Here is a 15,177-nt window from a genome sequence, read left to right on the forward strand (position 1 = left end):
GCTGGTGGATGGTCCCAAGGGTGCTGGCTCAAACAGCCAGATAACAGCTCCAAGATAGTGAGGCACTGCTAGCCCCAGTGCTGCTCTCCTCTGCCTGCTGAGTGTACCACCCATCCTTAGTTGTCCAGATTCCCCATAGGCCCATGGGGCTTTTCAGGGGTGGAACCAATGCTGATGGGAGAGAGATGAGGTAGAGTTTCCCATCAGCTGCAATCACTGGATCTCTGGGGACTGCCATTCCAACTGGAGAATATCCCCAAGGCCCCTAATTGTTAGCCTTTTGCTGAACAGCAGGGCAGAACTCTGAGCCATCCAATCTTCTTCGAAGCAACACCAGGGCACCTGTGTCTCAGGGACATGGCTGATCCCATCAGTCTCCTGCCTCCTGATTCCTGGGCTAAGAGCTGACCTTTTGAGAATTCAGGTCTCCTGTCCTCCAAAACACGACTGCCACAGCTTTCTCAAGCTAGTTCATCAAGTTGCTGAGGCTCTCAAAGATCTTTGGTGTAGAGGTCACAGATAGGCTTCACAGGTTCTAAGTTCCCCACCAGACTTCATGTGACTCACACAATCCCCCTGTTTCCTTCCATAAAACTTCAGTGCTTCTCTAGAAAGTCTGTTGGGACCCACACCTTAACCAGTCACTTTCCATTGCCTGAGGATGGAGCTGCCTGTACTTGTATTATTTGGTCAGTGGTGACCCCATCAGACGAGGACTCCCCAGAATGAAGAGCATCATCTTTGCAACAGGGAGAGAGAGGATGGATCTGTCTCCATCAGACATCAGGGACTCCCAGCCATGAATTTTCCATCCAAAATGTAGGACTCTAAAGGCAGGGATTGGGGGTAGGGGAGGAGGCAGGGGCCAGGGAGGAGAAATGGCCTAAACAATGTGTACACATATGAATACATGAACAATAAAAAACAAGTAAAAAGTAAATTAAAAAGGCAAGGATTATATCTCAACCATTAAGTCAGAAATTTTCAGAGGTATGGCTTCTCTTCCCTCATTGGAAGCCCTTGAGGACAGGCTATAATTCTATTAGATAAATAGACTTTTTTTTTTTTTTTTTGAGAAGGGTCTCATGTAACCCAGGCTGGCCTATAACTCTTGATCCTCCTGCCTCAGCCTTCCAAGTGCCAAGTGCTGGGAATATAGGTTTGCCATTACCACACCCAGCACAAATAGGCTTTTTAAATTTTATTTTTTTGGTGGGATTGGGGTTTGAACTCAGAGCTTCGTGCTTGCAAATCAGGCATTTTATTGCTTGAACCAAACCTCCAGCCCACAAACAGGCTTTTAAGGGGCAAGCTCTATCCTCTCCATCAGATGTGGGGCAAGCACCCCAAAGAGTTGGAGATCTACCAGTCACACACACTGGTTCCAACACAAAACTTTATTGTCAGTACACAGATGCCTGGCCTTGCCAGCCTTGCTGGCCTGGCCTTTCTCTTCTTAGTACTTGCACCAACTCAGGCCTCATCTAGTCCTGGGCTGGAGCAGGAGATCAGGGATACCCATTCTTAGGCCAAAGCCTATTTACCTTGGCCAGCAGCCCCCTTCTGTGTTCATCCTTGCTGCTAGGGCTCCCACTTTCATCCAGCATCCTTCTCCATCCTGGCTCCTCTGGACTCAGGGCTCATAGGCATAAGCCCTGCAGATGCTGCCATCATCACAGTCCCTGGCTTCTGCCCAGGTGTAAGGGAGAGGATGGGTCCTGGCCAGGCTGTGCAAAGCCATGTTAGAGATTCAGGAAGATACAGCAGCTGGCTGTGTGTGTGCAGGCCCCTTGGCTCCTTTCCTGCCTTCTCAAAAGTTTAACTTGTTTTTGCTAAGCTTCAAAGTTGTGTTAGATTCATAAACCTGCAAACCAAGAGGTCTTTTTGTCATCCCCCCTGCCACAATATATCATTCTCCCTTCTTCCCCTCTTCCAGCCTCAACAATGCCCCATCTAGACCTTCCAGGGAAGCCTTTCTTAGGTCTAACTGTAGCCTGCCTAGAGCCACTTCTGATCTGGAGAGCCCAGGCATTTACCAGGCTCCAGGTCATTCTGTCTTAGCTCTAGGGAGTGGAAGGGAGAAAAAGAAACTGCTTTTTCTATCCAGAAGCTTCCTCTCTCAGGAAGAGGCTGCTCTTATACACCCTAAATGGAATCCAGAAGTCCTTTGCCCATAGTGGGCAAATCATCTGCTTCTGAGGAGGAGCTGAACTGGCTGAGGCCACACTAAGAATGGTGGGTTTGTAGGCTTAGGGAACAAACTGGCTCCTGGGGTGAAGCTGATGGGAGAGGGAGGGGCCTCTGGGAGAAAGAAAGAGTGGGACTCAACCCAATTTGGGGGGTGACAGCTGCAGTGGGTGGAACTTTAGGGTGTTAACCCATTTTGGAAAAGACAGAAACCTTGACAAATGGGCCTGCAGCTGGGCTGGGCTCCGCAGTAGGGTGAGTACTGATTGGGTAGGAGAGGAAAACCACACCTTTTCCCTGTTAATAAGCGCAGACAGCAAGTCTTGCTGAGTAGCTATTCCGTGAGTGTCCAAGGAGGACGTGCTCCGTGATGACAGGCTCTTTGACAAGTGCTTACGTAAGAGCTCCTGCTCCTGCTCCTGGTTATAGAGGATGGAGCGCACCTCCTCCACAATCCTGGGGCAGAGTGGGCAGGGCGTTTGGGGGAGGAAGACACCCCTTCCATCTCTTCCCTGGTGTGGTGAGCATCCCTCATTCAGCCTTCCCTCCCTCACAGCTACCTCCCTCCCCAGCCTGCAGCCCTAATAGAGATTCAGGCCAAGCCATGCCCTCCTGTGAGATTGGAGAAACCTGAAGGTCAAGATTCCAGCTCTGCTCCAACAAGCTGGGGAGCCCTGGGTAAATCACTTAGCCTCTCTAGGCTCCAGGGTCCACATTAGAAAATGATGAGAGGCTGGTGGAGTGGCTCAAGCAGTAGAGTGCCTGCCTAGCAAGTGGGAGGCCCTGAGTTCAAGCCCCAATACCACAAAACAAAACAGAAAGAGAGAAAGAAAAGAAAATGGTGAGGATGTGAGGCCAGAAGAATCTGAGGCATCACCCAGCTTTGACTCAAGGGACTCAGGGGTAGCCCCAGTAACATCCCCCCCTACATGTTGAGTTCCTCCCGGGTCTCCTTGTACTGCATCAGGTTCTCCTGAATTGCTTCAAGCACCAAGCAAAAGTTGTCACATGTTTTTTCTGAGAGGTTCGACAGAGCACCCCCCACAAGTGGCTCCTGGGGAACAGTAGATGTCTCCAAGCGGGCGATTGCACAGTGCACGAGTGGCAGTTCGTCTGTCCAGTTCTCCTCCTCTACACTTTTCTGCGGGGGGGGTGGGGGGCAGGATGGAGAAGGAGAGCTCAGGGAAGCAGCATCTCCCCTGTCCATGTGGCTTCAGGGTTTCTTAGGACATCCCTCCCACACTTTGAATGGTGGGGACAGAACCCAGGGCCTCCAGGATACCAGGAAGCACTCTACCACTGAGTCACACCCCAGCTCTCAGCTCTAAGCTATCTTAGCCTCCCTACTTTGCTATGAGGACTCTACTTCAAATGCACAGGTCCGTTCCCCACCCCCCACTTTGGAAATTCTCACTCCTTCCCCATCATTTTACCCCTGACAAATCCCACCCAGCAAACCTCTAAAGTCTACCTACTCTCAAGTCATGGCCCCAGCCCTCAATCCTTTTCAGAAGTACTCCACTACTCTCTCTAACCTTGTGGAACTCTACTCCTGAATGACTATGCTGTAGGTGACATTTATGAAGTGCTTATTATGTACCAAGTACATATCAGCCCCCATCTTATTCTCAGAAGAGCTCTGTCAGGTACTATTGTTTCCATTTTACAGAAAAAAAGCCCAAAAACTGGGAATGCCCTAAGGCCACCCAGTAGTAACACCTTGGAACTCCACACCCCTGAAACACCCCTCCACACACACATATTCAAGTTGGCACTCATGCACACACTCCCTCTTGCCCTCCTCATCTCACGCACCTCACTAAAGGTTATTTGTTGCCCTTGCGCCTGCTCTTCTGCCTTCATCATTTGTTCCAGATTGGTGGTCACCACAACAACAAACAGGTTGATGCCAATGAAGGCACCGACAGTGATGAAGATGGCAAAGTAGATGGCAGCCCCAATCTCCATTGCATACTCCCTCTTTTGCATCCTGGAGATGACAGGTAGGGGGCCCCCATAACCTCTGTGGTATTTTTTTTTTTAGTTTCTGGGCTTGAACTCAGGGCCTTATACTTTCTAGACAGGTACTCTACCACTTGAGGCACTCGCCAGCCCTTTTTTGTATTGGGTGTTTTCAAGATAGTGTCTCGTGAACTATTTGTCCGGGCTGGCTTCAAACCATGATCCTCCTGACCTCTGCCTCCTGAGTAGCTTGGATTACAGGCATGAGCCACTGGCACCTGACTTCTCTAGTCTTTTAAGCCTCTGTTTCCTCATCTATGAAATTATCCCCAGGCCTGCTGGAGCTTCTGCCTGCTTTGCTACTGTTGTTCAGATCTAATTCCTACTCATAGTGATCACAGCAGCTGCTATTTACTAACTGCCTACTATGCTGCCAGAAAGTGAGCCAACCCTAAAGCCAGCCCTGTAGGGTGATTTGTATATCAGTGGTATAAAGTATAATCTATTAGCTGTATTCATTTTTTATATATACTATAAATAGAAGCACTCCATGCCAGCCTCTATACTAGGAGATTCATATATTTTTCTCTAGTGATCCTCACAGAAATCAATGACATAGTTAATAATATATTGTAGTTACCAATTTACAGATGAAATACTGAAGTTCAGAAGAGTAATAAAATAACTTGTCCAAGGTCACATGACAAGTATGGTGGAGCAAGGACTCAAAAGTCCAGTTCAACTTTATTGTGGAGTCTGTGACTCTTTTCTATTACCTGAATTCTGACAGATCATGACTGCAGAAGCCCTTTGCCTACTGGACTTTTACTCTTATGAAGGGGGTAAAATAAATAAATAAATAAATCATTCAGGGGAACCCACTCCCTAGACTGGGCTAGAAAGAAATAGGTCTTGAACTTAATAGAAAAGAGATAAAGAACAGAACACAAAAGTGATGGGGAGCCAGTCTCAGAGTGAGTGAAATAAGACCCAAAGTTCCCAGGAATCCAGGAAGTTTGATGGGCTCTGATGTGGGTTGGTCTGTAGTTCTTTAAACTACAGACTACAGACCTGCTTTCCTGCCCAGGCCTAGGCACTCAGCTGTTTAGCATAATACGAGAAGTATCATGAACAGGATCAGGTGGCCCTTTGTGTGGACTCTAGAGGGACAAGGCTTCAATAACCATGAACCCAGCCAGGTGCCAGTAGCTCACGCCTGTAATCCTTGCTATTCAGGAGGCAGAGATCAGGAGGATCATGGTTTGAAGCCAGCTCAGGAAAATAGTTCACAAGACCCTATCTTGAAAATACCCAACACAAAAAAGGGCTGGCAGAGTGGTTCAAGTGGTGGAGTGCCTGCCTAGCAAATGTGAGACCCTGAGTTCAAACCCCAATACTACTCCCCCCAAAAAAACCATGAGCCCAGAGGCCCCCACTCCCAGAAATTCCTTTTCCCCAATTTAAAGCCCTAGGCACTGCCTTCCTGCGAGGCCAGCCTCATTGTAGCCCCTGGAGTCCTACTCTCATTGAGAGCCCTTCTTTCCCTGTTCCTGTGCCTTACAGGAGCCCCAGCCCAGTCCTTGCCAAGAGGAGATGGGGCCTGGGAGCTCCATTGGAACTCACTGGAAGTCTCTGTAGATGTCCAGCCTCATTGTAGCCCCTGGAGTCCTACTCTCATTGAGAGCCCTTCTTTCCCTGTTCCTGTGCCTTACAGGAGCCCCAGCCCAGTCCTTGCCAAGAGGAGATGGGGCCTGGGAGCTCCATTGGAACTCACTGGAAGTCTCTGTAGATGTCCAGCCATCCATCTTGGGTGATGCAGATGAAGAGGGTGTACAGGGCCACCCCCATGTTTTGGAAATGCATGGGTACAAATGCACCAAAGAGCGTGACCCCAAACACAGAGAACACCTGCCAGAGAGATCAAAGCCTTACCTATGGGCCTTGGAGAGAGGTCATGCAAATGACATGCAAATAAATGCTGTCAAAGGAATCACATGGACTAGACCCATGTGCTGCCTCTCTTCCCCAGGCATCCATCACTCCCCTGTGACCCCGGGGTCTTATTCAGGGACGAGGAATGGCTAGCATAAGGGAGGGCACTGACCAGCATGAAGAAGAGGATGAGAGCCATGATATTGGCCATGTCAGGCACCGACTGTAGGATGACACGGATGATCCGGGCCAGGGGCTCCACCGCCATGCACACATGCACCAACCGAAGTACCCTGTGGCAGAGCCTCTCAAGGATGCCCCCTTGGCCCTCTCCTCCCTCCACACTGCCCCTCCCCAACTTCCCAAGAGGCAGAATTGAGCCCCAGTGGTTAACAACCTCCCTCTTCACTCCTCAGGTCCAAATGCCCCCCGTTATTCTCCAGAGCTCCCAGCTCACCTGACAGTATAGGTGATGGCACAGACATCGAGTTCATGAAAGATGAATCCCATGAGCAAGACAAAGACGATAATGAAGTTGAGGATATTCCAACCATCCTGGGTGGTGGGCCAGCCCCAGAAAGGGTTTGTCAGGCCCAGCCCATGGGCCAGGAAGATTGCCCTCCCCACATACCAAGGACGGGGGAGCTCAATATCATCCATTGTTGTTACCTTTCTGCCCACAAACATGCCACAAAATGCACACTCACTGTCCTACATGTGTCAACAGATAAGTACAATCTGAGACTCACAGTGAAGTCTGTCCCACAGGTGCGTGGTTGATGCCTAAGCTGAGGCCCATTTTGCCTAGTGAACTGCAGGAAACATTCCTATCTTACAGTCAGGTGACCTGAAAACTCTTGGTGCTCTTGCCTTTGTGTGACACACACTACAGCTAATAAATCGAGAGAAATAATAATGGCCATGTGCCAAGTAGCTCACATCTATAATCCTAGCTACTCAGGATGTCAGTTCAAAGCCAGCCTGGCAAATGGCTCTAGCTTGACAACACCCAACCCTAAAAATTGTTAGCAGAGTGGCTCAAGTGGTAGAGCGCCTGCATAGAAGGATGAGTACTTGAGTTTAAATCCCAGGACTGCCAATAATAATAATAAATAATAATAATAATAAAGACATTAAGGAACACCACTTCAGTAGCCAGCTCAGAGGTGAAATAGCATTCACAAAACAAGGAAAGGAAACAGACACATTTTGCAAGCCTTTCGCCCAATAAGGTACTTTACTCATTCAGGAATGGGGGGTAGTGGAAGCGCACCTATATGAAAATTTTGACCAATCATTCCATTTTTTTAAATCTATCTATCTATCTATCTAGCTAGCTATCATTTGTCTATCTATTTTGGTGGCAGTACTAAGGTTTGAACTCAGGGCCTTGCACTTGTCAGGCAAGTACTCTACCACTTGAGCTATGCTCCAAGCCCTTTTGGCTTTACATATTTTTTGAATAGAATTTCACATAAATTATTTAATTTCTAGAAATCTGACCCACAATACTCTGGTACAGATACAAAATGACATTTGTATAAGAGTAAAACAACTATGCTGGGCATGGTGGTACATGCCAGTAGTTGTAGCTCTTAAGAGGTAGAGGCAGGGGGATTGCAAATTGGAGGCCAGACTGGGCTGTATAGGGAGACCTTGTCTCAAAAACATGAAAAGGTTAGCTGGGCAACAGTGGCTCATGCCTGTAATCCTAGCTACTCAGGAGGCAGAGATCAGGAGGATCACAGTTTGAAGCCAGCCTGGGAAAATAGTTCCCAAGACCCTATCTGGAAAAAACCCATCACAAAAAGGGTTTGGTGGAGTGGCTCAAGGTGTAGGCCCTGAGTTCAAACCCTAGTATTGTAACAAAAAAAGTTGAAGAAAAGCAAAGTTCCCAGAGTAAGATCAGAGACAACTTGAATAAACTGTGGCACATTTTATAGAGTACTATGGTGGTCATAAAAAGAAAAATGAGAAAAGTCTTCTAGTACTAATACAGAAAGATTGTCAGGATCCAATAAATGCCAAAGAAAAAAAAAACAAAAAAAAACCCAGCAGTTTTTATAGTATGCTACTGTCAGAAAAGGGAGGACTAAAATATTTATACCTATTTGCTTAGAATTGTAAAAGTAGCTCCTGGAGGATCAACAAGAAGCTATAAATATAAGATTACTTAGAGAAGATGAAGGTGGGGGATAGGAGATGAGGGGCCCGGAGTGGACACAAGAATTCTCTGTGTATCTTTCAATATGATTTTGGTCAGCATGTGCCTGCATTAAATGCTCAAAAAGAAAACAATATTTTAGTGGAAAAAATGTTCTTAATTTGGGGCAGCTCAACAAGCACAAGTTATTCTGGCTTCTTAGAGTCTGTGCCTACATATACACAAGGAGACACAATGTAATCCCAGGGAGGCAGAGGTAGGAGGTTTGAAGTCTGAGGCCAGCCAGAGCAAAACTTGAGACCTTATCTGAAAAATAAACTGAAAACAAAAGCTCTGGGGGCATGGCTCAAGAGGTAGAGCGTATACTGAGAGCAAGGGCAGGTCCCTGAGTTCATTCCCCAGTACCACCAAAGAAAGAGAGAATGAGACAGGGAGAATTCCATCCCTGTATCCAACCAATATTAAGCTCCTATTGTATGCTATGCTCAGAATCATTTCCTGAGAATACCAGGTGTCTGTCCTGCTGGGCTCATAGATTATTCGAGAGGCGGACGCCTCATGAGTGAGATAAGTAGAAAGTACTATGGAGACCCAGAGCAGCATGCAGCCTAGCCTGGGAGGGATGGGAAGATTCCTCTTGAAAAGAAGAAATTCCAATGAGTCTGTAAGTGGGAGTAAAGCAAGTAAAGAGGAAAAATCAGAAGAAAGCTGTTTGACACGTGAAAATGATAAGAAATTTCAGTGTCCACAAAAACGCCCCTCCACCACGAGGGCTGGGGATTGAACTCAGGATGTCACAGTTGCTAGGCAGGTACTCTTACCACTTAATCCACTCCTCCATTCCTTTTGGATTGGTTACTTTTGAGATAGGGTCTTGCTTTATGCCCAGGCCAGCCTGGACCATGATTCTTCTATTTGTGCTTCCCCATGTAGCTGGGATGACAGGCACATGTCATCCTCAAAAACTTTTTGTCAGGGCTGGCCTCAAATTGTGATCCTCCCAAACTCTGCCTCCCAAGTAGCTAGGATTACAGGCTTGAGCACCACACCTGGTATTGTTTTATTTATTTGGTATTGAGTTTTGAACTCAGGGCCTGCACCTTGAGCCACTCCACCAGTCCTTTTTTGTGATGGGTTTTTTCACAATAGGGTCTCACGAACTATTTGTCCAGCCTGGCTTTGAACCACAATCCTCCTACTCTCTGCTTTCTGAGTAGTGAGGATTACAGGAGTGAGCCACCAATGCCCAGCTTGCTTTTGTTTTTTGAGACAGTATCCTGCTAGGTAGCTCAGCCTGGACTCACACTCACTATGCAGCCTAAGATGGCCTTGAACATATGATCCTTCCACTTCAGTTTCCATAGTCCTGGGATTACAGGTGTACCACCACAATATCAATAAAATTTTATTGGAATCAAGACAAGCACATATGTAGGCCCACCTACTTAGGAGGCTGAGGAAAGAGGATTGCTTGAGCCCATGAGTTTGGTGCCAATCTGGACAACATAGCGAAACCCTGTCTCAAAAACTGACTTGGAGGTGTGGCTCAAGCAGTAGAATGCCTATTTTGCAAGCCTGAGCAAATCAGCAAAGCTTGTTTTTTATCTGGTGTATTACTGAAAAAGTTTGCTAACCTCCCCAGCTCTAAGCCCCTATAAATTAAGGTAGATATTCTCAATCCCATTTTTCAGATATGGAAATTAAGGTCTGCCTGACTACAGAGCTGGGAGAGGCAGAATTGTGAACTGAATTGCTTCCAGGAGCACTTCCAGAACAAGTACTATTCTGCCATATCAGACATCTCAGAGACTTTCTCTCTCTCTCTCTCGCTCGCTCTCTCTCTCTCTGTGCACACATATACGCACCCCTCAGTTTGCATGCCCAGGGAGGATTAGGGAAATGGCAGGAAGGTCCTAGGAACTCACCTTCCAGAAAATCCAGAAGCCATTGAGCCAGCCTAGGAGAACCTCGCAGATGAGGTTCTATAAATTAAAGGTAGATATTCTCAATCCCATTTTTCAGATATGGAAATTAAGGTCTGCCTGACTACAGAGCTGGGAGAGGCAGAATTGTGAACTGAATTGCTTCCAGGAGCACTTCCAGAACAAGTACTATTCTGCCATATCAGACATCTCAGAGACTTTCTCTCTCTCTCTCTCGCTCGCTCTCTCTCTCTCTGTGCACACATATACGCACCCCTCAGTTTGCATGCCCAGGGAGGATTAGGGAAATGGCAGGAAGGTCCTAGGAACTCACCTTCCAGAAAATCCAGAAGCCATTGAGCCAGCCTAGGAGAACCTCGCAGATGAGGATGGTCAGCACAATGTCATCTATGGTAGAGAACAACTCATAGTGTTTCTACATGGAAGACAGAGAAAAAGAGAGGCGGAGGTGTCAGAGAGCAGGGCCTAGGTGAGGCCAGGGAGAGAAAACTTCTGGGGGGAGGGGAGGTCACATCTGTGCTGCTCTTCCTCCTTAGCACCTCTGTTAGTCCCTTTTTAAGGACCCACTTCCTGTGTACATGCCAGGCACTATGCTAAGACCATTTGTCATATTGGTCACATTGTTTCATGTGACAATCGGACTGTCCTGAAAAGTAGGTTCCATTCTCATCATACAGATGGGGAATTCAGGAGGGGCCCATGCACACACAGCTGGTTGATAAAGACTGTTGTCTACCCCAGGCCTTTGCCCATAACCTCTAGAGCAGTGGTATTTGGGACAGGGAGATTGGAGAGAGGTTGACTAGGCTCCAGGATTGGAAGGAAAAGACCTGACCTTTGAGGCCATAGGACAACAAGCCCTAGGACCCTTCTCTGCTTGTCCCAACCACTCTTGCTGCTCCAGTACCCTAACCCTCCTAGGTTATGCCTGACCACACTCCTGGTGTCCTCCTTCTTGTGGGTCCAGGACATGTGCCCTGGGTGTATAGATGACTAGGGTCTGTCCAAAACCCAACTCATTTCCACCCAAACTTGATCCTATATTCCTTTAGCTTCCTTATAGCTGTGACCCCCTACCAGCCTGTAGTCCCCCAACCCTTACTCCAACTTGACATACCAAAGTCACCTTGCCTCCTCCATTTCTTTACTCCAGTGGCCAACAGACTAAGTGTCTGAGGCTTCCTGCCACACATGTGGGCCTCCAGCTGCCCACACTTGCTACTATAGCACTACAGCCAACTTCAGGCTTCTTCCACCCAGATGGGAAGTTAAGGCTTATGGGCTCCCTGCGTGTTCCACATTCCCAAAGTGCTGTCAGGACTGGTTGTATGTTTAGAGGAAGATCTTCTTTCCCTTCCTTATCCCTGCAGGTAATAGGCCCTTCTCAGTATTAATGGAAAGAGCTTCTAAGTCATCCTCCTGGCTTCTCCAAATCATAGGCATCTATAGCTATATCAGATATATATATATATATATATATATATATATATATATATATATATATATATATATCTCCACAAGTCTTTCATGGCTCCTGTGGCTGCAGGATAAAGTTCAAAACCAACCTGGCATTTACAGGCCTCTAGGATCTGACCTTCATGGACACAAATCCTACATTAGGATTCTTGAGTATAAGAAATATATTTTACATTTTGGCTGGAGGTGTGGCTCAAGTGGTAGAGCAAGCACAAGGCCCTGAGTTCAACCCTTAGTACCACACACACGAAAAAAAAGAAATATATTTTTACATTTTACAGCATAAGCTGTCATCTCTTCCTCCATCTCCCTTTTCCCTCCCTTTCTCTGTATCCATCTCCCTCCCTCAAATCTATTTGATTCTTTGTCAAAATGCTAGCCTCTGCACTCTGAATTGATTTCATGATCTATTAATTGCTGTGCCCTCTGCTGCCTCACTCTGCAAACTGCAGGTGAGTTTCTGCCTCCAGGTCTGGCCACTGGCCCTCCTCCTGCGTCTCTCCTCCACCTTCTCTTCTGTCTGGCCCTTTATTTGGAGTCTTCCCTGGGAGCCTGCCTTGGTCCTCTCCTGTCCTTACTCTGAAGGCCAGCTCATCCACAACTTAGCCTTGGTGCCCACCTTGTAGACATTGACATCTCTTATGTATCCATCTCCAGCCCTGTGCCCTCTGCAGTCTTTCAGATCTGACCCCAAACTCCTTTTGAGACATCTTTGTGTGGACGTTGTGCAATACTGCACAACTCAGACAGACCTCCACATCCTCCCCAAACCTCCTTTTCCTCCTATGTCTTCATGTCCCAACGCATAGCATCAGCCCCATACCTTTGCTCAAGCCAGAAACTTAATTTCCTGCTCTCCTTTATCTTCATTCTTGAGAGGATGACTTGTGTTAACTCAAGGCAGCACACAGTGAGTGCTCATTAGATGTTAAATGTCAATGCAGTCATCAGGAAGGCCCACAAATGTGATGCTTACAGACCTGCATCTGACCTCTGCTCACCCACTGCCATTGCCCTGGTCCAAATGCATCACCTTTCACCTGGACATGTGTGACAGGCCTATTTCCCCATGATTGGCCCCCTCCCTCCCACAGTCCATGCTGTAGCAACCATTTCAGGTTTTCTACAATATGTCTTGTCATTTTGCTTCAAGGCCTTAAACCCTTCCCTGGCTTTCTACCAATATGGGATTCAGGCCATCTTCCTCAACATAACATAAAGACCCTGACCACCTCTCTGAACTCATCCACCACTCTGGATATATGGAATTAAATAACACAATTCATGTAAGAAACTAAAACATCAAAGATAACACCAAGATCATACTAGACTTCAAGTTTCACATCTAGAACTCTCATACATTCTATTTATTTTGCCCAAAATGTTCTTTTCCTACTGGGCATTGGTGCCTCACACTTGTAATCCTAGCTATTCAGGAGGCAGAAATCAGACGGATCTCAGTTCAAGGCCAGCCCAGGCAAACAGTTCATGAGACCCTATCATCAAAAAAAAAAAAAAGGCTGGTGGAGTGACTCAAGGTGTAGGCCCTGAGTTTGAGCCCCTGTACTCAAAAACAAAACAACAACAACAACAAAAATGCTCTTTCCCATCTCTCTTTGTCTGGTCAACTCCTCATTCTTTATTCTCTGCTTAAGTATGACCTCCTCCAGGAAGCCTTCCCTGACCTCCAGATTAGGTTCTATTGCCTTTTTTTGAGCTCGCATGTACTCTGTGATACTCAGACATTTGTAATGGCATATTTGTGTCTGTCTGAGATGAGAACTGGGTCTGTCGGGTTCATACCTGAAACCTTGGCACTGAGCAGAGTCAGCACCTGCCCCAGAGAGATTCTCCCCTAGTGATTGTTGTATTGGACACCATTCCCCACCTGGTGCCCATTTGCCTGCCTCTGAGCACACCACTTTCTCCTGCCCTTCTATATATCCAATGCATTCCTCCTAGAGCCCCCTCCACCACAAAGTCTTCCTTGTCCTCCAGGTCCCTGGAAGCCCAGAGATGACAAACCCTTGAAGATCATCCAATTCAATCATCATAGACGAGAAGCACCTTGCCTCATGTCCCCATTAGAGCCAATGAGGGCACAGATCAGGCTGGGGTTCTACCTGAGCAAAATAGGAGTTGGTGCGGAGAGCGATGGTGATGGCATTAATCACCAGCAGCAAGGCCAGCAGCATCTGGAAGGCCGGATGTCGAAGCAGCTGTTTGACATACATACGAGTGATAAACTCCTCCATGTCCCAGGCATCCTAGGAGAGGGCAGAGATCTTCCTTCAGGCAGGTGTCACTACAAATGGCCTCTGCCTGGACCACCTGCTTTCAATGAATGGGGGTAGCTCTGGAGGGGGATATTGCAATCATTTGATGCAAGCATCCATGTAGAGGTCACGATCCAAGTGGTTCACTAAAAGATGGTCACTGTTGGGAAATCTTGTGGGGGTCATAGCAACAGGGTCTCTTGTGGCAGGCATTGCCAAGCAGTTACTAAAATATCAAGGGAGGGGGTCACTGCAGGGGTTACTGCAGGTGAGGGTTCTCTGGGGGACTCTTAGAAGGCTTGGGGCTGTGGGGTGAGGGGCTGTGGGGTGAGGGTTACTGCAGTCCTGCAGCCCAGCCTGTCCCCACCTTCTGACTTATGATGTCCCGGCGGTTGACAAGTACTTGCTCCTCGCGGTGCCCACCGATGGGCTGGTACACGCTCCTCTGCAGGAGAGAGGAACAGGCTCTTAGTGCAGCCACTGCCCCTGCCCATCCCAGGATGCCAGCTCAGAGGTGGAGCCAGGCAGGGGACCCCTACCAAGGAATGTTTGATGTTGTGAGTGTCTGTCCATTGCTGCCACCAGGCATTTTGATCAGTCATCTTTGCGCTTGTCCACTCCTCCTATTGAAAGAAACTTCACAGAAGTGGGTCTAGCTCCCCCTCGTGGTGAGATCACAGAGGTGGCTGTGACTCCCCCAGCCTTCCACATTCCAAGGCATTCAAACTCTAGAGCAACTTCTCCCACAGCCCCCTCCTTTGCTGCCTGGCTGGGGTCAGAGGTCAAAGGCTGGTGGGAATAGGTCAGGTCTCCTGTGCCTAGATGGAGTTAAGAGATGTGTTCCTGCTCTGGATCTAGGTGCTGAGGTGAGGTCAGGTGAAGAGGGAAGAGGTTTTGTGCCAGGAACTTCCCTAGGCAGAGCCCCCCCTTCCCTCCAGCTACCCTGGCTCCCAGCCTCCCCACCCTGCTCTTCCTTACCAGGTAGGTTTCTTTATCTACTAAGTGACAATTTCTCACTGTCCTCCCTAGGGGTGGGATAGGACACACCTCTGGCCTCCAAAGGGCTAGGAGACATGAGTATGAACAGCAGCCCTCCCTAGTCATGGACTAGGGTCCCGCATCCTGGTAGGCAGGTGCTTCAGGTGCAGAGCCCAGGTCTATGGGGCCAAGAATTAGGCTTGTCACCTGCACCTGGCAGACAGCATTCACCCCAGTCTAGTTTTTCATCCCTCTGGGG

General features: G+C 47.9%; 1 protein-coding gene across 1 annotated transcript; it reads right to left on the reverse strand.

Annotated features, from left to right (window-relative positions):
- Window positions 1-1,810: 1,810 nt before the first annotated feature.
- Window positions 1,811-15,015, reverse strand: Catsper4 (cation channel sperm associated 4). The gene is made up of 11 exons (XM_020158688.1): window positions 14,988-15,015; window positions 14,308-14,426; window positions 13,788-13,931; window positions 10,502-10,603; window positions 6,539-6,636; window positions 6,254-6,374; window positions 5,924-6,057; window positions 4,003-4,177; window positions 3,117-3,328; window positions 2,478-2,643; window positions 1,811-1,864 (listed from the first exon to the last, which is right to left on the reverse strand). The coding sequence occupies exons 1-11, from the start codon at window positions 15,013-15,015 to the stop codon at window positions 1,811-1,813; spliced, it is 1,353 nt and encodes a 450-aa protein (XP_020014277.1).
- Between the last annotated feature and the right edge of the window lie 162 nt (window positions 15,016-15,177).

This window comes from Castor canadensis, chromosome 7, assembly GCF_047511655.1.
Source record: "Castor canadensis chromosome 7, mCasCan1.hap1v2, whole genome shotgun sequence".
Lineage (NCBI taxonomy): Eukaryota > Metazoa > Chordata > Mammalia > Rodentia > Castoridae > Castor > Castor canadensis.